Genomic DNA, 27,481 nt, shown 5'->3' with positions numbered 1-27,481 from the left:
AATATGAAAACATGTGATGGTAATGTATTCTATTGAGTGGCTTTGAAATGTCTGTAAAGCTATAACAGTTCATACAATTCAATTGTTTACCCTAACACATTACAACCAGACACTTGCTGTCACTCTGGCTTGAGGTGGCAACTGGCAGATGGCCTCGGCATCTGCAACTTCAAAGAATATCACAGATGTCAAACCATTCTCACATTCACAGTGCATCCCGTACAGTTGGTGGGAACAGAACTTTGGGAAAGTAGGCTCATTTAATCAGACTTGAAACATTTAAAACATGATGTGCCTTGTAGGGTCTTTTCAAAGACACTAGCTTTTGAAGTTGCTAATAGGAGAAAGAAATAGAACTGTTACACTTTGGTAATGTGACTAATAACCAAGTATGTCAAGATCAGATGGGTGAGGTCATTTCTTCTCATATCAACTCTACTTAGGTTATGATTTCATGCCGTCTCTACAATTTAATACTTATACTTGCATTAACTGTACGCTTTTCTTCACCCACATACTTGATTGTGTGTCAAACGTACTGTCAACTTGCTGATTATACATTTAATGACCTAGTTGCATAATGCAGGATCTTACCACTATGGACTGGTGGAAGCTGGGGCACTGGAAGCTGGGCTTGTCTGGGTTCATTTGTCTTTTTCTGGAGTGCTTCTTGCATCATCAATTTTGCGCCCTTGCATCATCTTACAAAGCACCATACAAAAAAAGTTGTCCTTATTTTAATCTACTTCCTGATGCATGTAATGCACACAATGGAAGAAGAGTAGTTAAGAAATCCTCACCAGGTGGCTCTAGAAGGAATCTGATTGATTTAGTCACTGCCCTCTTCGCTGAGTCAACATTGGAGGTGTCAACCCCCCGTTTGGCTCATTGCTCTGCCACAGAGCAATTGTCTGTATGTGCAATTAACATTGTCATAAATACTGACAAAAATGGGTAAATTGAGTTTTAGTAATTCACATAGTAATACTTTCAGAAAATACATATAGTAATTTTAAAAAACACAACATTGATCAGAAATACAGTGTAGACATTGTTAATGTTGTAAATGGAAACTGCAGATTTTTTAAATGGAATATCTGCATAGGCGTACACAGGCCCATTATCAGTAACCATCACTCCTGTGTTCCAATGGCACGTTGTGTTAGCTAATGCAACTTGATCATTTTAAAAGGCTAATTGATCATTAGAAAACACTTTTGCAATTATGTTAACACAGCTGAAAACTATTGAGCTGATTAAAGAAGCAATAAAACTGGCCTTCTTTAAAAGTATTACTTTACTTTATTCCAACCTGTCCAGCACACAATGTAGGGCATTTGAGTTGAAGGTCAAGATTATCCAGAAAATAAACTAAATAATGGAACATTGCAAAGGAGAAGTGGTTTGATGAACATGCACCCTCATACCCATTGTATTTTCCCCGATATTGGTCCTTGTTCTTGTATTTAAACTGCACAAAAGGGGGTCAGGGTGTCACAAAATAGCACTAGTCCTTTTCCCTTCGCTCAAAAATATGACATTCATGAGACATTCTGAATAATAGAATAATAGAAGGCATATCTATTTCTAAATGAAATACAGACATCACCCAAAACTTTCGAAATGTACACCGTCATCTACAAAGTAATAGATTACATGTTTACATTAAAATAAAGTGTAGATCAAAAACATGGTTTTATTATAAATACATTGGTGGAATGGCAAACACTCATTGCCACACATGGTTTCTCTGGTAGATCATTTTTATATAAACGTTTTAAGAAGAATAGTTCAAGTCCATTGGTTAATACTTGTTGATGGACAAGGCTCTTAGCTACCTCGTCTCCACCACTTCTCTGTCAGTCTCTGTCAAAGGTTGTAGCCCATAAGCTTTTCCTTTTTTAATCCATCACATTCATTCCTCCTCTCTTCTTTGCAGCCTCTATTCAACTCTTCCACTCTCATTCTCTTTCCTCAGACCATGGAAGGGCCACTTCCTAGGGAAGTTGTTGTGTAACGGAGATAAGAAAGGGAAAGCATAGAGATAGTGAGAGAGAGAGACATGTAGAGAGAGCTTCCCCTACCTTTCTATTCTCTCAGACCATAGAGGAGCTGTTTCCCTGGGAGAAGGAAAAAAAGAGAAGAAAGAGAGAGGGAGAGATTTCAGTCTTCATGAAGCAGGACTATTGGGAGACTACAGCATTCCACTAGACACATTGTGAAAATGTTATGTGGAGTGATCCTCTCTTTGTTGAAACATTGGGAGTGTCGACACAAACCCCAAGCAGTCTTGGAGTGGGCTAATGCATTGTAGTTCTTTTCCCATTGCTTTCTTAGCTCAAACAACGGTTCCCAAATGTACATTTATATCTCCATTATGTTATGGGAGAATTATACAAGTCATGCTTATAATTCAATCATAACTTATTATGTTTATACAAAGTTTTGAGCCTGGCATAGTCACTGTCAGTTGAACAAAAATAAAGATTATTGCTCTCACCACATTGAGATAGGGGATATTAACCAACGATAAAATGAATCCAAACGCCACAGGGAAGAATGACCTGGAGGGAGATAGACAAATACATATGATGTGAGAACATTCTGACCCAGCAAATACTGTCAGTTCAGCTTAGAACTACCACAGAGTGAGTCTGTCTTTAATGTTGCCCAGGTTTCCTAGGCAAATTTCCATTCGGGAAATATGAATGTAATCTTATTTTCTCTTAGAACCACAGGGAGGTATCAGACATTTGTGATTTTTTGAAATGTAAGCTTTCTCACATGTTTTGGCCATGGTAAAATGTTTGTCTTAGAAAGGGGTTCAAGGCTGGTCCCTGGATGTGGTCAGTAAAGTGATATACACTATGTGGCCAGTTTAGTAGGAACACCACCCCGTTCATGAAAAGTGATCACTCCTACAAACAGTCACGTGGCCATGGTTTGATTTATAAAGCAGATTAAACTAGAGGCGAAAGAAACGCACACCTATTTAGGCGAGGTGCTGGATAGCGAAGCAGAACACTTGAAGAATTAAAGGAGAGCCGCACCCTCTAGGAGCTCAGATGCAATAATTTAATAACCTAATATCCAACATTTTCGACAGACAAGCTTTATAAAGCAGGCAGACGGGCATTGAGGCATTCAGTTACTGTTCAACTGAAAGTTAGAATGGGCAAAATGAGTGACCAATGCTACTTTGAGCATGGTATGATCATTGGTTCCAGGTTTCCAGGTGCCTGGTTCCAGTATCTCAGAAACGTTTGGGCTTCTGTGCTTTTCACGCACGACAGGGTCTAGGGTTAAGTCTTGTGGGCAAAAAAAGCTCTTTGATGAGAGGTTGAAGGTGAATCGCAAGAATCGTGCAAGCTAACAGATGGGGCACAAACAGGCAAACAGTGGTGTACAGAACGACATCTAAGAGAGCACAGGGATCTAACCGAGGAACAGACAGACATAGGAGCGGCAATCAACAAGGTAATGGAGTCCAGGTGAGTCCAGCAAGCGCTGGTGCGTGTAATGATGGTGACAGGTGTGCGTAATGATGGGCATTCTGGCGTCCTCGAGCGCCAGTAAGAAGGAGCAGGAGCAGACGTGACACATCAAATCAAATCAAATCACATTTATTTATATAGCCCTTCGTACATCAGCTGATATCTCAAAGTGCTGTACAGAAACCCAGCCTAAAACCCCAAACAGCAAGCAATGCAGGTGTAGAAGCACGGTGGCTAGCAAAAACTCCTTAGAAAGGCCAAAACCTAGGAAGAAACCTAGAGAGGAACCAGGCTATGTGGGGTGGCCAGTCCTCTTCTGGCTGTGCCGGGTGGAGATTATAACAGAACATGGCCAAGATGTTCAAATGTTCATAAATGACCAGCATGGTTGAATAATAATAAGGCAGAACAGTTGAAACTGGAGCAGCAGCACAGTCAGGTGGAAGTTGAAACTGGAGCAGCAGCATGGCCAGGTGGACTGGGGACAGCAAGGAGTCATCATGTCAGGTAGTCCTGGGGCATGGTCCTAGGGCTCAGGTCAGTTGAAACTGGAACAGCAGCATGGCCAGGTGGACTGGGGACAGCAAGGAGTCATCATGTCAGGTAGTCCTGGGGCATGGTCCTAGGGCTCAGGTCCTCCGAGAGAGAGAAAGAAAGAGAGAAGGAGAGAATTAGAGAACGCACACTTAGATTCACACAGGACACCGAATAGGACAGGAGAAGTACTCCAGATATAACAAACTGACCCCAGCCCCCCGACACATAAACTACTGCAGCATAAATACTGGAGGCTGAGACAGGAGGGGTCAGGAGACACTGTGGCCCCATCCGAGGACACCCCCGGACAGGGCCAAACGGGAAGGATATAACCCCACCCACTTTGCCAAAGCACAGCCCCCACACCACTAGAGGGATATCTTCAACCACCAACTTACCATCCTGAGACAAGGCTGAGTATAGCCCACAGAGATCTCCACCACGGCACAACCCAAGGGGGGGGGCGCCAACCCAGACAGGATGACCACAACAGTGAATCAACCCACTCAGGTGACGCACCCCCTCCAGGGACAGCATGAGAGAGCCCCAGCAAGCCAGTGACTCAGCCCCTGTAATAGGGTTAGAGGCAGAGAATCCCAGTGGAAAGAGGGGAACCGGCCAGGCAGAGACAGCAAGGGCGGTTCGTTGCTCCAGAGCCTTTCCGTTCACCTTCCCACTCCTGGGCCAGACTACACTCAATCATATGACCCACTGAAGAGATGAGTCTTCAGTAAAGACTTAAAGGTTGAGACCGAGTTTGCGTCTCTGACATGGGTAGGCAGACCGTTCCATAAAAATGGAGCTCTATAGGAGAAAGCCCTGCCTCCAGCTGTTTGCTTAGAAATTCTAGGGACAATTAGGAGGCCTGCGTCTTGTGACCGTAGCGTACGTGTAGGTAGGTACGGCAGGACCAAATCAGAGAGATAGGTAGGAGCAAGCCCATGTAATGCTTTGTAGGTTAGCAGTAAAACCTTGAAATCAGCCCTTGCTTTGACAGGAAACCAGTGTAGAGAGGCTAGCACTGGAGTAATATGATCAAATTTTTTGGTTCTAGTCAGGATTCTAGCAGCCGTATTTAGCACTAACTGAAGTTTATTTAGTGCTTTATCCGGGTAGCCGGAAAATAGAGCATTGCAGTAGTCTAACCTAGAAGTGACAAAAGCATGGATTAATTTTTCTGCATCATTTTTGGACAGAAAGTTTCTGATTTTTGCAATGTTATGTAAGATGGAATAAAGCTGTCCTCGAAATGGTCTTGATATGTTCTTCAAAAGAGAGATCAGGGTCCAGAGTAACGCCGAGGTCCTTCACAGTTTTATTTGAGACGACTGTACAACCATTAAGATTAATTATCAGATTCAACAGAAGACACATATGATATGTGAATGGGCAACATTCCATTCTGAAGTTTATATTCTCTTTCTTCAGTCCAAATAATTGCTGTCATCGATTTCAATTAATTTTGCACCATTTTTTTGTGGTTGAAACGAGGCAGGCGTTTAAAAATACAGTACTGTCGCAAGGTACTGTATGTTTCTCATCTAGCATAATCCTCTCCCAGCTATCCTGTTTTTTAAGTTGTTTTTCCAACTTGCTTCCATTAACGCATGTCTTCTAAGATGCTCTGGATGTCTAAGGCCCTCAATGATGAAAGTGTCTGCTGAATTACTAAAATGTAAAATGTCCTCTTTTTCACTATCCTAGAGGTGCTCTTTTTTTTACACACCTGAACAGGAGCACGAAGCCGTAGCTCTCCACAGCCATGCCGATGATTGGCCAGCGGAACAGCACCAAGGCCACGCCACCGAGGAAGAAGGTGGAGCCTCTGAGCTTCTGTCTCTGGAAGAAGAACCCTGCCGTCCTTCTCGGGTCAATGATGAACGCCAGGCCAGCCAGAAACAGAACCTGAAGGAAAGAAGGACGAGACAATCTTTGTTTGAAAACGTAGAACATACATTCTTCCTGTTTGTGCAGCTAATATTGTCACTGTCACTATTACTTCCTGTTACTGTGACTATTGTCAAGCAACCCAATTGCCGTCGGAAAAAATATTTAGACAGTACAATGCAGGTGTGTATTAATTCCAAAATATTGGTTATAGATTTACAGAGTACCATGTGAAAAGAGTATAAGTCATGCTGTGTGTAACATCATGTTATTAATGTTATATCAGTGGCCTCAGTTGACCTGTTACCTGATTCCCCTAGCCAGGCGGTGAAGGAACGTTGCATGATGGTGAGAGGGGAGCACAGTGTCAGTGTGTGATAGCGATTATTACTCACATTCCCAAATGCCAGTAAGACAGAGTCAAAGTACAGCAGCACGCCAAAGAGCAGAAAGAAGAGGCCGAAGCCTGTGAGACCAACACCAATCTCTGGAACACACACACACAAACATTTGTGAGAGTCAGCCCGGGTAGTTCAACCAACTATAGGCCTACAGACTGTTTATACATTTAGATAACCTTTAGAAGTAAAACTCACAGTATTCATATCCATAAAGGCTTTCACCATAACACACTTCAAAGTTCAAACACAATGACATCACTCAAGTCCAAGTACATGTTGCTTAAAGCAAGTCTCAGAGTTGAAGGTACAACAAATAAACACTGTGATTGTATGGACAGACGTTCTTAACCACTTACTCTGAGTCGCTGTGATTGAAACCATGATGATGTTTTCGTCCTCCCCTGAATTCTCTCTCCTTCACTCCCCCCTGTTGCGTATCTCTCTCGCTCCTTCTCCTTGGGAGTTCGGTGTAGATCTGTGCTTCTTCCTTCTCTGTGGTGACCTTTTAACTGAGCTGTCACCGTGTGAACATTAACCAGACTGTGGGGGGGGGGGGGGATCCTTCATATCATAATGGGATTTCCAAGTTTGAAATTAGTTTGAAGAAATGAGCCAGGGGTGGATTGGCCATCTGGCAATTCTGGAAAATGCCAGATGGTCTGGGTAATTTTTTTGTTTGGTGGGCTAGTCAAAATTGACATGGCCTGTTAAGATTTAGTTTTATACATTTTGCGCAATTTCTCTGTTGCATGCTGACAAAAAAAAAAATGTACACGTACAGTGCATTCAGAAAGTATTCACAGCCTTTGACTTAGTCCACATTTTACTGTGTTTACAGCCTGAACTCAACCATCTCAAATAAAATCAAATACAATTTGGTTGGTCACATGGTTAGCAGATGTTATCGTGATTGTAGCGAAATGCTTATGCTTCTAGATCTGACCGTGCAGCAGTATCTAACGGGTAATATGTAACAATTCCACAACAAAACTTAATAAATAACAATTTCCACAACAAAACCTAACACACACAATCTAACACACACAATCTCATCCCATTCCTAGTAAAGGAATGGGATGAGAATGCATAGGTATAAAATATAAGGATGAGCAGTGACAGAGCGGCTAAAATGCAATATATACTGAAGGATACAGTATACAGCATATACAGCTGAAGTCGGAAGTTTACATACACCTTAGCCAAATACACTTAAACTCAGTTTTTCACAATTCCTGACATTTAATCCTAGTATTAATTCCCTGCCTTAGGTCAGTTAGGATCACCACTTTATTTTAAGACCACCACTTTATTTTAATAATAGTAGAGTGATTTATTTCTGCTTTTATTTCTTTCATCACATGCCCATTGGGTCAGAAGTTTACATACACTCAAGTAGTATTTGGTAGCGTTGCCTTTAAATTGTTTAACTTAGGTCAAATGTTTCGGGTAGCCTTCCACAACCTTCCCACAATAAGTTGGGTTGACTGGCCCATTCCTCCTGACATAGCTGGTGTAACTGAGTCAGGTTTGTAGGCCTCCTTGCTCAAACACGCTTTTTCAGTTCTGTCCACAAATGTTCTATAGTATTGAGGTCAGGGCTTTGTGATGGCCACTCCAATACCTTGACTTTGTTGTCCTTAAGCCATTTTTCCACAACTTTGGAAGTATGCTTGGGGTCATTGTCCATTTGGAAGACCCATTTGCGACCAAGCTTTAACTTCCTGACTGATGTCTTGAGATGTTGCTTTAACTTACAAGCCTCCAGATGAGCTTCAACGCCATACAACACTCCTTCCGTGGCCTCCAACTGCTCTTAAATGCAAGTAAAACTAAGTGCATGCTCTTCAACCAATCGCTGCCCGCACCCGCCCGCAAGTCTAGCATCCCTTCTCTGGACGGTTCTGACTTAGAATATGTGGACATCTACAAATACCTAGTTGTCTGGTTAAACTGTAAACTCTCCATCCAGACTTTAATTAAACATATCCAATCCAAAAATAAATCTAGAATCGGCTTCCTATTTCGCAACAAAGCATCCTTCACTCATGTTGCCAAACATACCGTCTTAAAACTGACTAGCCTACCGATCCTTGATATCGGCGATGTCATTTACATAATAGCCTCCAACACTCTACTCAGCAAATTGTTTTGTCACCAAAGCCCCATATTCTACCCACCATTGCAACCTGCATGGCTGGCCCTCGCTTTATATTCGTCTCCAAGCCAACTGGCTCCAGGTCATCTATAAGTCTTTGATAGGAAAAGCCCCGCCTTATCTCAGCTCACTGGTCACCATATTAGCACCCACCCGTAGCATGCGCTCCAGAAGGTATATTTCACTGGTCACCCCTAAAGCCAATTGCTCCTTTGGCCACCTTTCCTTACAGTTCTCTGCTGTCAACAACTGTAACAAATTGCAAAAATCCCTGAAGCTGGAGACGTATATCCCCCTCACTAACTTTAAGCATCAGCTGTCAGAGCAGCTTACCGATCATTGCACCTGTACATAGCCCATCTATTAAAACTTCTTAGGGATAGGCCCTTTTTTTCTCCACTTCCTGTCTGAATGACGTGCCCAAAGTAAACTGCCTGTAGCTCAGGCCCTGAAGCCAGGATATACATATAATTGGCACCATTGGAAAGAAAAAACTTAGACGTTTGTAGAAATGTTAAAATAATGTTGGAGAATATGACACGATAGATATGGTAGGAGAAAGTCCAAAGCAAAAACAACCAAAAATGTATTTTGATAGACCATCCTCTTAGAAATGCAAGAGAAAGGTCATATTGAAAATGAGCTTCCTGGATGTAATTCCTATGGTGGCCACAGGGTGTCAGCAGTCTTTGTTCAAGGCTTGTTTAGGCTTGTAACTTCAAAAACGAATAAGAAATATCAGTTTTAGTATAACGACACAGTCTTGAAAATTCGTGTTTGCGCGCGCCATGAAGACATTATGCACCTGTTTCCTATTGAACATACTTCTTTCCGAAATAATTATTATAGTTTGATTACATTTTAGGGTATCTGAGGAGTAAATAGAAACATATTTTGACATGTTCAAACAAAGTTTAGGGGTAGATTTTCGGATTCCTTTCTCTGCAAGTTGAACGAGTGGATTACTCAAATCGATGGCGCCAACTAATCTGATATGTGAATATGTGAATGTATGAAACCTGTGCCGGTGGAAAAATATTTTGATGTGGTGCGCCGTCCTCAAACAATCGGATGGCATGTTTTCGCTGTAATAGCTACTGTAAATCGGACAGTGCAGTTAGATTAACAAGAATTTAAGCTTTCAGACAATATAAGACACTTATATCTACCTAAATGTTTAAAATAAATAATAATTCTGATATTGTTATTTATGTTTTGCTCCTTTTCTCCCCAGTATCTCTACTTGCACATTCATCTTCTGCACATCCATCACTCCAGTATTTAATTGTTAAATTGTAATTATTTCGCCACTATCGGCTATTTATTGTCTTACCTCCCTAATCTTACTACATTTTCACACACTCTATATAGACTTGTCTATTGTGTTATTGTCTGTACATTCGTTTATCCCATGTGTAACTCTGTGTTGTTTGTGTCATTCTGCTTTGTTCTATCTTTGCCAGGTCGCAGTTGTAAATGAAAACTTGTTCTCAACTGGCCTACCTGGTTAAATAAAGGTGAAATGCAAAAATAAATAGATATATAAGGATAGAAGGATGAAAGGACACAATATTTCTGTCAGAGGAAGAGTTAGACCAGAATGTCTGCGCCATTAAGGCAATGATGCCCCATGCAGGCTTTAGAATGGTCAAAGGAAGTCTCCGAGCAATGGGCCATTGTGTACAGTACAATGGCGAAGAGTTAGGGGGTCTTTGCAAGGTGTAGATGGTGCAGGTATCATTGCCAGAATGATCCAGCTTCATTGATTTGCACTGCAAAAATAGTCAGTTCCTGCTCCCCTGTCTCTATTCCACATTGATACAAATCATAAATTGATGAGGTACTAAGATGTATAATGTCTCCCTAAAATCTAAGTTATTTTTTACCTTTTTATTCTTTCTTATTCTTACTTATTATTATGTGACACATAATTCTTACTTATGTGTCTTATTCTTACTTATTATTCGTAGACAAACTTTCAATGATGTATGAAATTGGAGTTGTTCTTCATCAACTGGTAATACATAAATAATGAAACAGGTTAGAAGGTTAAACATTTCACTTTTAATTCCAATGCTTTTTTTCAAGACACAACAGGTAAGTATATTATTTTGTATACATGTTGTTCATTAGGTGATGGGAAATATGCAATCACAATACCAGTCTGGTGTTAAGCTTTCTGTGCTCTATTGACGTATCCTGAAAATGACATCTGCTGCTTTAGATTGAATGGTCATATGTCAATTATTGTTTTCATATATACAAAAAATAAGCTATTTTCTTTACTTTCAGAGTGCGAGCTGATCAAGGGGTCAAAATGTAGATATTGCCAGATGTTCAATGCCTGAGGAACAGGCAGTGGAAGCTTTATTGCTGGCAAACTTGTCCATAACCAGAGGTTATGCACAGTTTGGAGGAAGAAGGATACCTTGACCTGTCGAATTCTATCCACCTCTTCTGTTTGGGATATGTGTTCCTACCTCGTCTGTGGGCAGATCTGCAGCATTTCACAGAGTTGGAATATTCATCCTTTAAGTATAGAGGCGAACCTGACACCTCACCAGCTGTGGCATATAGGAATGCTCCAAACAGCTGTGCACATTTTTGTTTTTGCCTTAGCACTAAACAGCTGATTCAAATGATCATGTCATCATCAAGCTTCAAGTGGTATTTATGTCTAATAATGACATTATCTTCTATTGTCTGTCCTCATGTGTCTGTTTTTCAGCATAAAGTACTCTGTAGCCACTTAGTGTGGACACCATGTGAGACCACACACACACAACAACAGTCTCTCTCCTTCACTTCATCCCTCTCCCCCTTCTCCCTAAATCCTCTAGGTTATATCAGCTGTGTTGGTGAACACCTCCCGCACCTGAACTGGCTGACACAGAAGGAACAGCAGGATCATAGGTGAGAGGTCACTTGGTCAGGTCAACAGGAAGTATTATTAAAGAGATGCTTTACATTGAAATACAGATAGAGATGTAGTAGCCCCAGAGTTAATGATCCAAGGTCAATTGTGCTTTTCACCTCCTTTTTAAATGTATTTATTTTTCATTTCACCTTTATTTAACCAGGTAGGCCAGTTGAGAACAAGTTCTCATTCACAACTGCGACCTGGCAGTTGTAAAGCAGTGCGACAAAAACAACATCACAGAGTTACACAAGAAAACGTACAGTCAATAACAGAATATAAAAATCTATTTACAGTGTGCAAATGTAGAAGAGTAGTGAGGTAAGTCAATAAATAGGCCGTAGAGTCAAAATAATTACAATTATTCTGAATACTCCTAATGATTATGATGACTGACAGTGTTAGAATAAAAAAACAAGGCTCAATCATGCTCTCTCAATCCATCTGTCTCTCGTCTGCAGGTATGTTTTGATGTGAGAGAGGAAGCCAGTCCCGTCATCGCCACCTCACCCACTTTTAAGATAACCTTTTGGCCAACTGGGGGCCCAAGGCTGGTTAAGAGACACCGCTAGAGAAACTGTAATTGTGATGAACTGAGAGAATATTAGGGAAGCACTGTAAGTCATGAATCATATTCTGTCTGCCTCTGTTCCTACCTCTTTCCCTTTCTCGTCTTTCTTCCTCATTTTGTAATGCACAACATATGTGCATTGAAGTACAGATTCAACTTGTATTCATAATTATCATAATTATAATGCATGTATTATGTATTTATAACACCTGGATAATGAACTTCTTCAATAAAGCATTTCACATTCTCCACTGGTTGAAATTAAGTATCTCAGTGTTCTCAGATTAATGCAGATGAAGGGAGTTAGATATCCATAGGTTTGTTTTCTGTAATATATGAATTACATAACTCGTGTTTCTAGTCTATTGCATAGTTACAATGTGTAATCATTGATGTCCCAGGAGCAGGAGTGGTAAACACTGTTGAAGTGTATAATTGTAATACATACATGCAGACACAGCATCATTCACAGAATGGAGATTGATACACCTGGTATTGGATATGACTGAAAAATAATGTCTCACAGAGATTCATACCTGAACCACATTTATTTGCCAATGTACAGGCTACAATGTGATGATCTCATGTATATAGGACTTGCATCCTTGTCACGATAAACTTATTATATTCTACTCAATCCATAGGCTTCATTAATGCCATTCAAACTTGAAGTTGATTCAACAACTATGATAGCTGAGGTTCATAGATTGGTACATACTGCAGCTAGCTACACATCCATTGGCATACAGTTATTTTTATCCTCCACTACACAATAAGCAAGTAAATAGTTAGCCAGCTATGTTACTTCAGCTGCGTTGCACGGCAAGGCAAGCTTACACAATTGTACATTCAATTTGCAGTAAATGCTTTAGCTAACTAAATTCTTTACATCCACTGTTTCCCAAGACGACAGCCTGGTTTGCTGGTTTTCTCAGAAGTCCCTAAAACATTAATCAACACAAATTACAATGTCATACTCATGTCATTACACCAGCTAGCTAGCTGGCTAATGTTAGCTAGTCTGCTAACTTGCTAAATATTGATTTTCATGAATTAACTTTGCACAATCGTTTGTCTCTACATTAACTAACATATTCCTCTCAATTGTACAGTTTTTAGCTTGACTGATTATGACGTTATAACTATTGACATTTGTTTCCCACGTAATGTTTTGTCAACCATCTTTGCCGAAGAAATTCACCAGGGACGGAGGGCTCATGTCAAATTCGTCAATGGAACCACTCGCTATGATTGGTCATATAAAAACCTTAGGACCCAAATGCATAATGAGTGCTCTAACTCCCCCTTGTGGTGTTCTGGAGCAATGAAGCTGTGACGCTGGGTACCTCTAAGTCCCGCGGTGTTAGCAAGTAACTTTTGAAAGGAGAAGCCACTGTATACATGTGGTTGTGGTGGGGTGGGGGCCTGGGGGCACACAGTCTATGAATGTACAGTGCCTTGCGAAAGTATCGTTCCCCTTGAACTTTGCGAACTTTTGCCACATTTCAGGCTTCAAACATAAAGATATAAAACTGTATTTTTTTGTGAAGAATCAACAACAAGTGGGACACAATCATGAAGTGGAACGACATTTATTGGATATTTCAAACTTTTTTAACAAATCAAAAACTGAAAAATTGGGCGTGCAAAATTATTCAGCCCCTTTACTTTCAGTGCAGCAAACTCTCTCCAGAAGTTCAGTGAGGATCTCTGAATGATCCAATGTTGACCTAAATGACTAATGATGATAAATACAATCCACCTGTGTGTAATCAAGTCTCCGTATAAATGCACCTGCACTGTGATAGTCTCAGAGGTCCGTTAAAAGCGCAGAGAGCATCATGAAGAACAAGGAACACACCAGGCAGGTCCGAGATACTGTTGTGAAGAAGTTTAAAGCCAGATTTGGATACAAAAGATTTCCCAAGCTTTAAACATCCCAAGGAGCACTGTGCAAGCGATAATATTGAAATGGAAGGAGTATCAGACCACTGCAAATCTACCAAGACCTGGCCGTCCCTCTAAACTTTCAGCTCATACAAGGAGAAGACTGATCAGAGATGCAGCCAAGAGGCCCATGATCACTCTGGATGAACTGCAGAGATCTACAGCTGAGGTGGGAGACTCTGTCCATAGGACAACAATCAGTCGTATATTGCACAAATCTGGCCTTTATGGAAGAGTGGCAAGAAGAAAGCCATTTCTTAAAGATATCCATCAAAAGTGTTGTTTAAAGTTTGCCACAAGCCACCTGGGAGACACACCAAACATGTGGAAGAAGGTGCTCTGGTCAGATGAAACCAAAATTGAACTTTTTGGCAACAATGCTAAACGTTATGTTTGGCGTAAAAGCAACACAGCTCATCACCCTGAACACACCATCTCCACTGTCAAACATGGTGGTGGCAGCATCATGGTTTGGGCCTGCTTTTCTTCAGCAGGGACAGGGAAGATGGTTAAAATTGATGGGAAGATGGATGTAGCCAAATACAGGACCATTCTGGAAGAAAACCTGATGGAGTCTGCAAAAGACCTGAGACTGGGACGGAGATTTGTCTTCCAACAAGACAATGATCCAAAACATAAAGCAAAATCTACAATGGAATGGTTCAAAAATAAACATATCCAGGTGTTAGAATGGCTAAGTCAAAGTCCAGACCTGAATCCAATCGAGAATCTGTGGAAAGAACTGAAAACTGCTGTTCACAAATGCTCTCCATCCAACCTCACTGAGCACGAGCTGTTTTGCAAGGAGGAATGGGAAAACATTTCAGTCTCTCGATGTGCAAAACTGATAGAGACATACCCCAAGCGACTTACAGCTGTAATCGCAGCAAAAGGTGGCGCTACAAAGTATTAACTTAAGGGGGCTGAATAATTTAGCACGCCCAATTTTTCAGTTTTTGATTTGTTAAAAAAGTTTGAAATATCCAATAAATGTCGTTCCACTTCATGATTGTGTCCCACTTGTTGTTGATTCTTCACAAGAAAATACAGTTTTATATCTTTATGTTTGAAGCCTGAAATGTGGAAAAAGGTCGCAAAGTTCAAGGGGGCCGAATACTTTCGCAAGGCACTGTATTGTAATGTTTTTTAAATTGTATAAACTGCCTTAATTTTATTGGACCCCAGGAAGAGTAAAACAAAACTTAGAATCTTAGTTGTAAAATAGTTGCAATTGAGCTGAATTTACTAACAGAAAGCTGAGACTTTCTTCTATTTGACAGAGACAAGGGGACAACGCTTCTGAAGGTGTGTTTTTCCTGCAATTGCATTTTGAAATGTTATACAATTAGAATGCATTCTTCTCTTGAGCACATGAGGGAGAGGAGAGTGGCTCACTTGTCACACAGCAGCGTGATCCATGATCTTGGGTGTCTAACTGATGATGGAATTGGAGCAAGTTTCTTTGCTGATAACGCGTTTGACTTTGTATGACTTCAGGTCCGCCTGTCAGAAAACAAGGCCCACTCATCGAGAAAGATGGGCGGCTGTTGCCCACTGATCAGCCAGAGGCTCATTATAGATTAGTTTAACATACTGACCAAACCAGTTCCGCGCATGCTCCATCGTGCGCATCTTGATTTTGGCAATCCCTACCAGATGCATTCATGAGACGCAGGTTAAAACCACTATGATGTAAAGTCCCCTGTTTAGGGGACCTGCATGGTTCTGATAATAGTTCTTTGCTTATAAATTGATCTGTGGACACTGTAGATTGAAATGGCTTTCAAGGAGCAGTAGCCCTGATTCTCACTGACACAGGAGTATTTCTCTTCCACCAATGTGATGCAGGATGTTAAATCTGACACCACTTGAAGCTTCCACCATTTCAATCGCTCTTCTGACTCGCTCTTCTGACTCTTCAATCCTCTTCTGACGTCACAGCCACTAACAACGTAAACTCAGCAAAAAAAGAAACGCCCTATCACTGTCGACTGCGCTTATTTTCAACAAACGTATCATGTGTAAATATCTGTATGAACGTAACAAGATTCAACAACTGAGACATAAACTGAACAAGTTCCAAATACATGTGACTAACAGAAATTGATTAATTTGTCCCTGAAAAAGGGGTGTTCAAAATCAAAAGTAACAGTCAGTATCTGGTGTGGCCACCAGCTGCATTAAGTACTGCAGTGCATCTCCTCCTTATGGATTGCACCAGATTTGCCAGTTCTTCCTGTGAGATGTTACCCCATTCATCCACCAAGGCACCTGCAAATTCCACACATTTCTGGGGGGAATGGCCCTAGCCCTCACCCTCCGATCCAGCAGGTCCCAGACGTGCTCAGTGGGATTGAGATCAGGGCTCTTCGCTGGCCATGGCAGAACACTGGCATTCCTGTCTTACAGGAAATCACACACATAACGATCAGTATGGCTGGTGGCATTGTCATGCTTGAGGGTCATGTCAGGATGAGCCTGCAGGAAGTGTACCACATGAGGAAGGAGGATGTCTTCCCTGTAACACACAGCATTGAGATTGCCTGCAATGACAACAAGCTCAGTCCGATGATGCTGTGGCACACTGCCCCAGACCATGATGGACCCTCCACCTCCAAATAGATCCCACTCTGGGGGACAGGCCTCGGTGTAATGCTCATTCCTTCGACGATAAATGTGAATCTGACCATCACCCCTGGTGAGACAAAACCACGACTCGTCATTATAGACCACTTTTTGCCAGTCCTGTCTGGTCCAGCCACGGTGGGTTTGTGCCCATAGGCAACATTGTTGCCAGTGATGTCTGGTGAGGACCTGCCTTACAACAGGCCTACAAGCCCTCAGTCCAGCATCTCAGCCTATTGCGGACAGTCTGAGCACTGATGGAGGGATTGTACGTTCCTGGTGTAACTCGGACAGTTGTTGTTGCCATCCTGTACCTGTCCCTGTTCGGATGTGCCGATCCTGTGCAGGTGTTGTTACATGTGGTCTGCCACTGCAAAGACGATCAGCTGTCCCTCCTGTCTCCCTGTAGCGCTGTCTTAGGCTTCTCACAGTACGGACATTGCAATTTTTTGCCCTGGCAACATCTGCAGTCCTCATGCCTCCTTGCAGCATGCCTAAGGCACGTTCATGCAGATGACAAGGGACCCTGGGTATCTTTCTTTTCATGTTTTTTAGAGTCAGTAGAAAGGCCTCTTTAGTGTCCTAAGTTTTCATAACTGTGACCTTAATTGCCTACCGTCTGTAAGCTGTCAGTGTCTTAACGACAGTTCCACAGGTGCATGTTCATTGATTGTTTATATTTCATTGAACAAGCATGGGAAACAGTGTTTAAACCCTTTACAATGACGATCTGTGAAGTTATTTGATTTTTACAAATGATCTCTGAAAGACATGGTCCTGAAAAAGGGCTGTTTCTTTTTTTACTGAGTTTATATGCCTGGAATCCTTGCATCATATCGCAGCAGGAGAGAGTGCTGCTGTTGACAATAACCTAACTTAATTAATAGATTTTAAACAGAAACCACCCTCTGTTTGTCATAGATGGACAAGGTTAATATGAGATGAAAGGTGAGTTCCTAGGGAGTTCAGGAAGCCAAGCTATAATTCTATGTGACATTCACAGCGATGGGGGCAGACATTTCCTCTAACACTAAATATGCAAATATGTATTTTACAGTTATAAGGAAGGTGACATTTTATAGTTAGTCATTTTTAATTTAATTATATATATTCATACATTGTTGAATCGGAAAGACATCATATAAAATGTATCATATTTGTGCAGTATACTTGTGCTTGTGTCCTCAAAAGTGACTACACCTAACTATTTTTACCAGAATGGTGAGATTTTAACCTTCCTTGGAGTATGCAGCATTACTAGTTATTGTTTATGTCCCTGTCCTGATAAAGAAATACTTTTGGAGATTACGTGATTACAAATTTCAGAGTTTAAAATACCAAAACTAACTCTGAACCTACTATATTAGTTTGGGAATGGGTCGAAACACACATGAACTATTCATGGACATTTAGCTAGATTGTTGTTGCTAGCTAATTTGACTTGGGACATTTGGGTGGTTGTTGGAAAAATAACGTTCCCAAAGTAAACAGGCTATTTCTCAGGACCAGATAATAGAATATGCATATAATTGACAGCTTAGGATAGAAAACACTCTAAAGTTTCCAAAACTGTAAAAATATTGTCTGTGAGTATAGCAGAACTGATATTGCAGGCGAAAGCCTGAGAAAAATCCAATCAGGAAGTTACTCTTATTTTGAAACCTCTGCATTCCTATGCATCCCTATTGACCATTGAAAGGGATATCAACCAGATTCCTTTTTCTATGGCTTCCTAAATGTATATACAGTCACTAGACATATTTTCAGGCTTTTATTTTGAAAAAGGAGCGTGACCGACAACATTGCGTCAGTGGTCAGGTGAGGGCTTTCAGAATGATTTGTGCATAATAGACAAAGGCGGCCATTGTTCCTCTCGCTCCTAGTGAAAAGCCAATTGTCCCGGTTGATATATTATCGAATAGATATTTGAAAAACACCTTGAGGATTGATTATAAAAAACGTTTGCCATGTTTCTGTCGATATTATGGATCTAATTTGTAAAAAAAAATTGGCGTTGTCGTGACCGCAATTTCCGGTGGATTTCTCAACAAAACGTGAACAAGAAAAGGAGGTATTTCGGCTATAAAAATAATCTTTATGGAACAAAATTAAAATTTGCTGTCTAACTGGGAGTCTCGTGAGTGAGAATACATCCGAATCTCATCAAAGGTAAACTATTTAATTTGATTGTTTTTCTGATTTTCGTGACCAAGCTTCCTTCCATTCAGAAATGTTCTTATAGATAGATGTTTCGGAGGTTGTCGGTCTTCGCATGGCAGGTTGACATAATTTCTAGCTGCAGACTAGTAATTAGTATTGAAGATTTGCTCTTATTCTGTCAGGATCGATAGTCTCAGAGTTGAACCATTTCCACCCGTATAGCTAATGCTCCACGTGGTATGGTTAGGAATTCAACAACCATTACAACCTTAGCTTATACTGAGGTTTTTGTTGTCTCTACTCAACCTTCGCCCCCTCAGCTGACCGAGGTATGCATGGTCCGAAGAGGATTTCTTCAGGTGGGGGTTTTATTCGTAACAGTAGAAAAGCGCTGTCCCATGAGCCAGATCATGTCTGTGCTCATGGGGGCGGGCCAGTGACTTAGTTATACTTTAACAGGAATACAATTCTCTCACATTAACGGTTTGACATAGCATTACATAATTTTACAAATAGTTTCATCTTTACTCATTCATTTTATACAATAATTAGACGCAAACCTGATAATGGAGGCACCTGTATAAACAGAGTTATGGTAATGTGGCTGTATTTTCTTTCATGAGGTCAAAAACCTGAAACAAAACGGACTGGGTCATAGCTGACTTCTCCACCGACCGTTTACACATTCTCCAAAACATTAATATTATACAGTTCTCAAGTTCTGTGAAGTAGAAGTTCATTTGTTCTACTGTGAAACTCTCTCTCTCTATGTGTCTCTTTCTGCATGGCCAGAGGGAGAGAGTCTCCTCCAGGAATTTAAGACCTGAGATAACAGAACCTGGGTGTAGGAGAGAAGAGAGGGGGAAGGCACTCGCTATAACCAAAGAGGGCCACGTCATGACACCTCTTATACACTATATTAGGCCCAGCCATTGGAACTTTGGTTTTCCTAGATATGGCTACTATATTGTGATCACTACATCCAATGGATCTGGATACTGCTTTCAAGCAGCATTAGTAAAGATGTGATCAATAAATGTTGTTGATTTCATTCCTGTGCTGTTTGTAACTACCATGGTAGGTTGACTGATAACCTGAACCAGGTTGCAGGCACTGGTTACAGTTTGAAGCTTTTTCTTGAGTGGGCAGTTTGATGAAAGCCAATTGGCTCACTCCGATTACTACAGAATGTCACGGATGGCTGCCGATTTACGGGCTCAAAACCAATCGTGATATTCTGAACGAGGACATGGATAATATACAGTTGGCTGGGTTTTACATGCATCGGCAAGACAGAACAGCAAGGTCCAGTAAGATGAGGGGTGGTGGTCTGTGTCTATTTGTCAACAACAGCTGGTGTGCGATCTCTAATATTAAGGAAGTCTCTAGGTTTTGCTCGCCTGAGGGAGAACACCTCATGATAAGCTGTAGATCACACAAGAGAGAGTTTTCATCTATATTTTTCATAGCTGTCTATTTACCACCACAATCCGATGCAGGCATTAAGACTGCACTCAACGAGCTGTAGAAGGCCATAAGCAAAAAAGAGAATGCTCAGAAGAATACCCAGAAGAGATGCGATCCTAGTGGCCAGGAACTTTAATACAGGAAAACATAAATCAGTTTAACCTCAATTCTACCAGCATGTCACATGTGCAACCAGAGGAAAAACATCTTACTTACTTACTTAACACATAGAGATGTGTACAAAGCTCTCCCTCCCATTAATTTGGCAAATCGTACCATGATTCTATCCTCATGACTCCAGCTTACAAGCAAAAACGAATGCAGGAAGTATCAGTGACTCACTCGATACGGAAGTGGTCTGATGATGCAGATGCTAAGCTACAGGACTGTTTTGCTAGCACAGAGTGGAATATGTTCCGGGATTCATCCGATGGCGTTGAGGAATATAACACATCAGTCACTGGCTTCATCAATAAGTGCATTGACGATATCGTCCCCACAGTGATAGTACGTGCATATCCTAACCAGAAGCCATGGATTACAGGCAACATCAGCACTGAGCTAAAGACGCTTATAAGAAATCCCACTAAGCCCTCGACGAACCATTAAAACGGCAATGCATTAATACAGGTCTAAGATTAAATACTACTACAACGGCTCTGACGCTCATCGGATGTGGCAAGGCTTGCAAACTATTACGGATTACAAAGGGAATACTAGCCGGCAGCTGCACAGTGATGTGAGCATACCAGATGAGCTGCTTGCTCACTTCGAAGCAAGCAACACTGAACCATGCATGAGAGCACCAGCTATTCCGCATTACTGGGTGATCACGCTCGCCGTAGCCGATCTGAGTAAGACCTTTAACTTCTTGCGACTCCAAACCCGTATCCAGGAGCGTAATCATAGCCTCAAGCTCATTACCATAACGCATTGTTTCCTATTCATGAAAATCGCAAATTAAATGAAATAAATATATTGAAACACAAGTTTAGCCTTTTGTTAACAACACTGTCATCTCAGATTTTCAAAATATGCTTTTCAACCAAAGCTACACAAGCATTTGTGTAAGAGTATTGATAGCCTAGCATAGCATTAAGCCTAGCATTCAGCAGGCAACATTTTCACAAAACAAGAAAAGCATTCAAATAAAATAATTTACCTTTGAAGAACTTCGGATGTTTTCAATGACGAGACTCTCAGTTAGATAGCAAATGTTCATTTTTTCCCAAAATATTATTTGTGTAAGAGAAATAGCTCCGTTTTGTTCATCACGTTTGGCTAAGAAAAAAAAAACGAAAATGCAGTCACTTACAACGGCAAACTTTTTTCCAAATTAGCTCCATAATATCGACAGAAACATGGCAAACGTTGTTTAGAATCAATCCTCAAGGTGTTTTTCACAATTCTATTCGATGAAAAATCATTCCTGGTAGTCGGTTTCTCATCAGAGGCAAACGGAAAAATACTGCAGCTGGAGATTACGCAATAATTGCGACGGAGGACACCAAGCCACCACCTGGTAGATGTAGTCTCTTATGGTCAATCTTCCAATGATATGCCTACAAATTCGTCACAATGCTGCAGACACCTTGGGGAAAACGTGGAAAACATAAGCTGACTCCTAGCTCCTCCACAGCCATATAAGGAGTCATTGCCATGAGGCGGTTTTAAAAAATGCGGCACTTCCTGATTGGATTTTTATCTGGTTTTTTTCTGTAACATCAGTTCTGTGGCACTCACAGACAATATCTTTGCAGTTTTGGAAACGTCAGTGTTTTCTTTCCAAAGCTATCAATTATATGCATAGTCGAGCATCTTTTCGTGACAAAATATTTTGTTTAAAACGGGAACGTTTTTCATCCAAAAATTAAAATTAGCGCCGCCTAGTTATTAAAGGTTAAACAGGTTGATATTCACAAGGCCACAGGGCTAGACGGATTACCAGGATATGTACTCAGAGCATGGACCAACTGGCAAGTGTCTTCACATTTTCAACCTATCATTGACTGAGTCTGTAATACCTACATGTTTTAAGTAGACCACCATAGTCCCTATCCACATCCACATCACTAACAAACAAACATGGCCCAAACACACCAAGGCAGTCGTGAAGAGGGCACGACAACGCCCTATCCCTTCTCAGGAGGCTGAAAAGATTTGGCATGTGTCCTCAGATTCTCAAAAAATGTATACAGCTGCACCATCGAGAGAATCCTGACTGGTTGCATCACCTCTTGGTATGGCAACTGCTCGGCATCCAACCGCAAGGCACTACAGAGGTTAGTGCATACGGCCCAGTACATCACTGGGGCCAAGATTCCTGCCATCCGGGTCCTCTATACCAGGCGGTGTCAGAGGAAGGCCTTATACATTTGCATTGACACCCTTTTTTACGCTGCTGCTACTCACTGTTTATTATTTATGCATAGTCACTTTACCCCTACCTACATGTACATATTACCTCAATTACCTTGACAAACTGTACCACCGCACACTGATACCGGTACCCCCTGTATATAGCTTCGTTATTGTTATTTTTTTGTTACATTTTTTAGTTATTTTTGTTTTATTTTGTATTTTAGTTGTAAAAAATGTTAATATTGTCTTTGGTTAAGGGTTTGTAAGTAAGGTCTAAGACTGTTGTATTCAGCACATGTGACATATAATATTTGATTTGAGTACCAATCTTTTGGCAGTCTATTTAAGCAGACCGGGTCTGCTCATTCATCCTGCTGCCGTATGCTGCTACTGCTACTATGCGATGGCTTCTTTTTCTGCATCGACACTGCTGTGTAATTAGATGTTTCTCACTATGCTACTGTGTTCTGATCTCATATTTTCTTTGTGATTGCTCGCTAACTTTGTTTTAATCTTGCCTGCGTCGATGAATATGATGATATTGCAATGTTTGGGTGCTGGGGGGATGCCATTGATTGCGAGGATCAACAATGTTGCTGCTCTACTGTTGTCAGTCAATAGCCGGCTACAAACTAGCTAGCTAAGTAGAATTAACCTCGGGAGTAGCCTATCATATAGCCTACTCGTTGTTCCTAATAACAGCTTTTGGGCAGATTTGGCAGTGAACAGTGAACACACCCCATCATGGGGAATCATCCCCCGTCATACAAGGAGAAAGTAGCCTATGCTAGGCTAGTATACAGGCCATGCATTGATATACAGTAAGTGTTTGTCATGGTGATTTGATAGTATTTCAGTTTCTATGCAGACTTTTATTGTTATTGCAGCACCAATATCGAAAGTTATCACTGCGCAGCTCATGAGAACGCTGAATAAATGCATGCTATCATTGATAGCCAATATTTTAAGGGTCATACCAGTCACATTAGTTAGAGTGAGGTGCAGCAGCAGTCACACCTCAAATGTAGTACAAATCATTATGTCTATGGTTATTATTCTTAGAACCTATTCCCTTACACAGTTTAAGATAGAACGCATTCAATTTACCTTGCAGACTGGTTTGGATTAGTGCGTTTGTATAAATACACTTTGCTGGTTTCTGCTCTGAGCAATCAGAGTATATGTGTTCAATAGTCAAATCAAATCAAATTGTATTTGTCCCATACATGTGTTTAGCAGATGTTATTGTGGGTGTTGCGAAATGCTTTTGTTTCTAGCTCTAACAGTGCAGTAATATCTAACAGTAATATCTAACATTTTCACAACAAAACACACAAATCTAAAGTAAAGAAAACTCAAGTAAAGAAACTGAATTAAATATTGGGCGAGCAATGTCAGAGCGGCATAGACAGTAGATACATAGATACAGTAGAATAGGATAGAATACAGTATGTACACATGAGATGAGTAATGCAAAATATGTAAACATTACTAAGCTGCAACTCTCAATGCTGTGGTGAATGGTGGCACATTCAGATGTTAGCTGATTTCGTAGCTTTATTTTCTACACTCAGTATGCATAATGGCATGGCTGCCAACATTGCATCCTGGGAGCACATGCTGGTTAGGCTCTGTATACATCACCTAGGTGAATGTTGTGCTTATTCATGCATTGGCTAGTATGTTCTGCATCACCTACACATAGTCGTTATGGCATGGGTGCTATCATTGTTATTGCAAGAGCACACAGTGAGTTTGTGGTGACTTAGAGGGCAACACTAGCTATCCCTTTCACAGCATCTGCTGGGGAATTGCAGTACGATGGCACATCATTTTAGGATAGTAGTAAGCAAGTTTATATGCATTTTCATGCATGCTTGTACATAGTGCGCATGCAGGCATCTTATATCCTGTTGCAGCTCACTATTGGAGCTACAAACACAAACATTTCTCTACACCCGCAATAACATCTGCTGAATTTGTGTATGTGACCAATTAAATTTTATTTGCGCGTGACTCATGTTTACTTGTGGTGGCCCGTGTGGGTGTGTGTGTGTTAAATGAGATGGTTCAGCAGTCGCACAGCGTGATATCGTGCTACTCAAATGGCGTTAGTCGGTTGTTGGCTAAACAATACCGGGTCTTTTCATCACTAAGCATATATTCACAGGAGTACAGCCTCATTTTCAATCCTAACCTGTATTTATAGCATACACATATTTAGCAGATGTTATTGCAGATGTAACGATATGCTTGTGTTCCTAGCTCCAACAATGGAGTAATATCTAAAAGAATACACACAAATACACACAAAGTAAAAGAATGGAATGAAGAAATATAGAAATATTAGGACAAACAATGTCGGGATCCAGAGTGTGTGTGTGTGTGTACTGTATATAGTGGCAAGAAAAAGTATGTGAACCCTTTGGAATTACCTGGACTTCTGCATAAATTGGTCATAAAATTTGATCTGATATTCATCTAATTCACAACAATAGACAACACAGTCTGTTTAAACTAATGACACACAAACACTTATACGTTTTCATGTCTTTATTGAACACACCGTGTAGACATTCACAGTGCAGGGTGGGAAAAGTATGTGAACCCTTGGATTTAGTAACTTGTTGACCCTCCTTTGGCAGCAATAACCTAAAACAAACGTTTTCTGTAGTTGTGGATCAGACCTACACAATGGGCAGGAGGAATTTTGGACCATTCCTCTTAACAAAACTGTTTCAGTTCAGTAAAATTCTTGGGATGTCTGGTATGAACCGCTCTCTTGACGTCATGCCACATCATCTCAATCGGGTTGAGGTCAGGACTCCGTCTGGGCCCCTCCTGAAGGTGTATTTTCTTCTGTTAAAGCCATTCTGTTGTTGATTTATTTCTGTGTTTCGGGTCATTGTCCTGTTGCATCACCCAACTTCTGTTGAGCTTCAATTGGAGGAGAGATAGCCTTACATTCTCCTGCAAAATATCTTGATACACTTGGGAATTCATTTTTCCCATGATAGCAAGCTGTCCATGCCCTGAGGCAGAAAAAGTAGCTCCAAACAATGATGCTCCCTTCACCAATCACCATACACCATACAATCGGGATGAAGATTCGATGTTGGTGTGCTGTGCCTTTTTTCTCCTATGAACACCATTCTTGTTTAGTGTTTTTTACGTATCGTAGACGCATCAACAGAGATGTCAGCATGTTCCAGAGATTTCTTTAAGTCTTTTGTGTAAGTTCTTCTTAACTTCATATGGCTGCAGGGGCAGAATTGAGTAGCTTGGATGAAAAGGTGCCCATTGTAAACGGCCAGCTCCTCAGTCTCAGTTGCTAAAATATGCATATTATTATTAGTTTTGGATAGAAAATACTCTAAAGTTTCCAAAACGGTCAAAATATTGTCTGTGAGTATAACAGAACTGATATTGCAGGCGAAACCCTGAGGAAAATCAAAACAGGAAGTGGCTTCTATTTTGAAAACTTTATGTTCCATAGCCTCCCTTTGCTGGATTTAAAGGGATATGAACCAGATTCCTTTTCCTATTGCTTCCTCAAGGTGTCAACAGTCTTCAGACATAGTTTCAGGCTTTTATTTTGAAAAATGAGCCAGAACGATAACATCATGTCAAGTGGTCACATGAGTTTTGCTCGCGCAACAGAGTTTGGATAGGTATGTTCGTCTGTGTTGTCGTGACCACTCTTTCCTGTGGATTTCTGAACATAACACGACAAACAAACGGAGGTATTTTGGATATAAAATAATCTTTATGGAACAAAAGGAACATTTGTTGTGTAACTGGGAGTCTCGTGAGTGAAAACATCCGAAGATCATCAAAGGTAAACGATTAATTTGATTACTCTTCTGATTTTCGTGACCAAGCTTCCTGATGCTAAGTGTACCTAATGTTTTGTTGTGTGATCGATAAACTTACACAAACGCTTGGATTGCTTTCGCTGTAAAGCATAATTTCAAAATCTGACACGACAGGTGGATTAACAAAAGGCTAAGCTGTGTTTTCCTATATTGCACTTGTGATTTCATGAATATAAATATTTGTAGTAATATTTATTGAATGTAGCGCTATGCTATTCAGCGGTTGTTGATGACACTTATCCCGATAGGGGGATTGTAGCCATAAAAGGTTTAACCTAATTGAGCATTCTGCTCTGGGCTCTTGCAGTCATCTTTGCAGGATGGCCACTCCTAGGGAGAGTAGCAACAGTGCTGAACTTTCTCCATTTATAGACAATGTGTCTATAAAGGCAAGACGTGGCAAGACGTGAGGCAAGACATGGGATGGGAGACTGCCGAGCCAACCGAGGCAAGAAAACCTCTTGAGCCAGCTAAGGCATGAAAGCCTGATGAACCAGCTGAGGCATCCTCGGTTCCTTCAGCAGTGGCACCCGGACCCGATGTCACCAACCAAAACAAAAAACAAAAAAACTCCCTGATGCTTCCTATATTCATGTCAGCATTCTGTGAGGACAGACGTGAGGACAGACAGATGCTGGGAGACAAGAAGAAGGTACAGGGAGTGAATATTTAATAAATAACAGACATGAAACGAAACACAGACAGCGTCTGTACAAGGGAAACATAACAACATTAATGCTGACACGGGGCTCAAACTGAGGAATACACAGATAAAGAGGAGGCAATCAATAAAGTGATGGATTCCAGGTGAGTCCAATGAAGCGCTGATGAGCGTAATGACAGGTTTACGTAGTGATGGGTAGCCTGGCACCCTCGAGCGCCAGAGAGGGGGAACGGGAGCAGGCGTGACAGTTTCTGATGGTCTGAGAGTCCTTTTGGCAAACTCCAATCGGGTTGTCATGCCTTTTACTGAGGAGTGGCTTCCATCTGACCACTCTACAATAAAGGCACGATTGGTGGAGTGCTGCAGAGATGTTTGTCCTTATATAAAGTTGTTCCATCTCCACCATCTCTGGAGCTCTGC

The 27,481-nt window shown here is 41.1% G+C and overlaps 1 protein-coding gene across 3 annotated transcripts; it reads right to left on the bottom strand.

The window, feature by feature from the left end:
- Positions 1–1,279: 1,279 nt before the first annotated feature.
- On the bottom strand, positions 1,280–6,808 carry LOC109900484 (vesicle transport protein GOT1A-like). Of its 3 annotated transcripts, XM_020496329.2 has the most exons (6): positions 6,676–6,808; positions 6,314–6,405; positions 5,758–5,936; positions 2,501–2,564; positions 2,085–2,120; positions 1,280–1,997 (listed from the first exon to the last, which is right to left on the bottom strand). In XM_020496329.2, exons 1-5 carry the CDS (start codon positions 6,698–6,700, stop codon positions 2,097–2,099), a joined length of 384 nt encoding a protein of 127 aa, XP_020351918.1. In that variant the 5' UTR covers positions 6,701–6,808; the 3' UTR covers positions 1,280–1,997; positions 2,085–2,096. The 3 variants fall into 3 exon arrangements, with proteins under 3 accessions (XP_020351918.1, XP_020351767.1, XP_031681325.1); XM_020496178.2 differs by having other exon boundaries at positions 1,280–2,120; XM_031825465.1 differs by lacking the exons at positions 1,280–1,997; positions 2,085–2,120; positions 2,501–2,564 and adding an exon at positions 4,080–4,130.
- Positions 6,809–27,481: the final 20,673 nt, after the last annotated feature.

The sequence above is a fragment of the Oncorhynchus kisutch genome, linkage group LG1 (assembly GCF_002021735.2).
Source record: "Oncorhynchus kisutch isolate 150728-3 linkage group LG1, Okis_V2, whole genome shotgun sequence".
Classification (NCBI taxonomy): domain Eukaryota; kingdom Metazoa; phylum Chordata; class Actinopteri; order Salmoniformes; family Salmonidae; genus Oncorhynchus; species Oncorhynchus kisutch.
The sequence above is the reverse complement of the archived record's forward strand: the minus strand, read 5'-3'. Positions and strand labels throughout refer to the sequence as shown.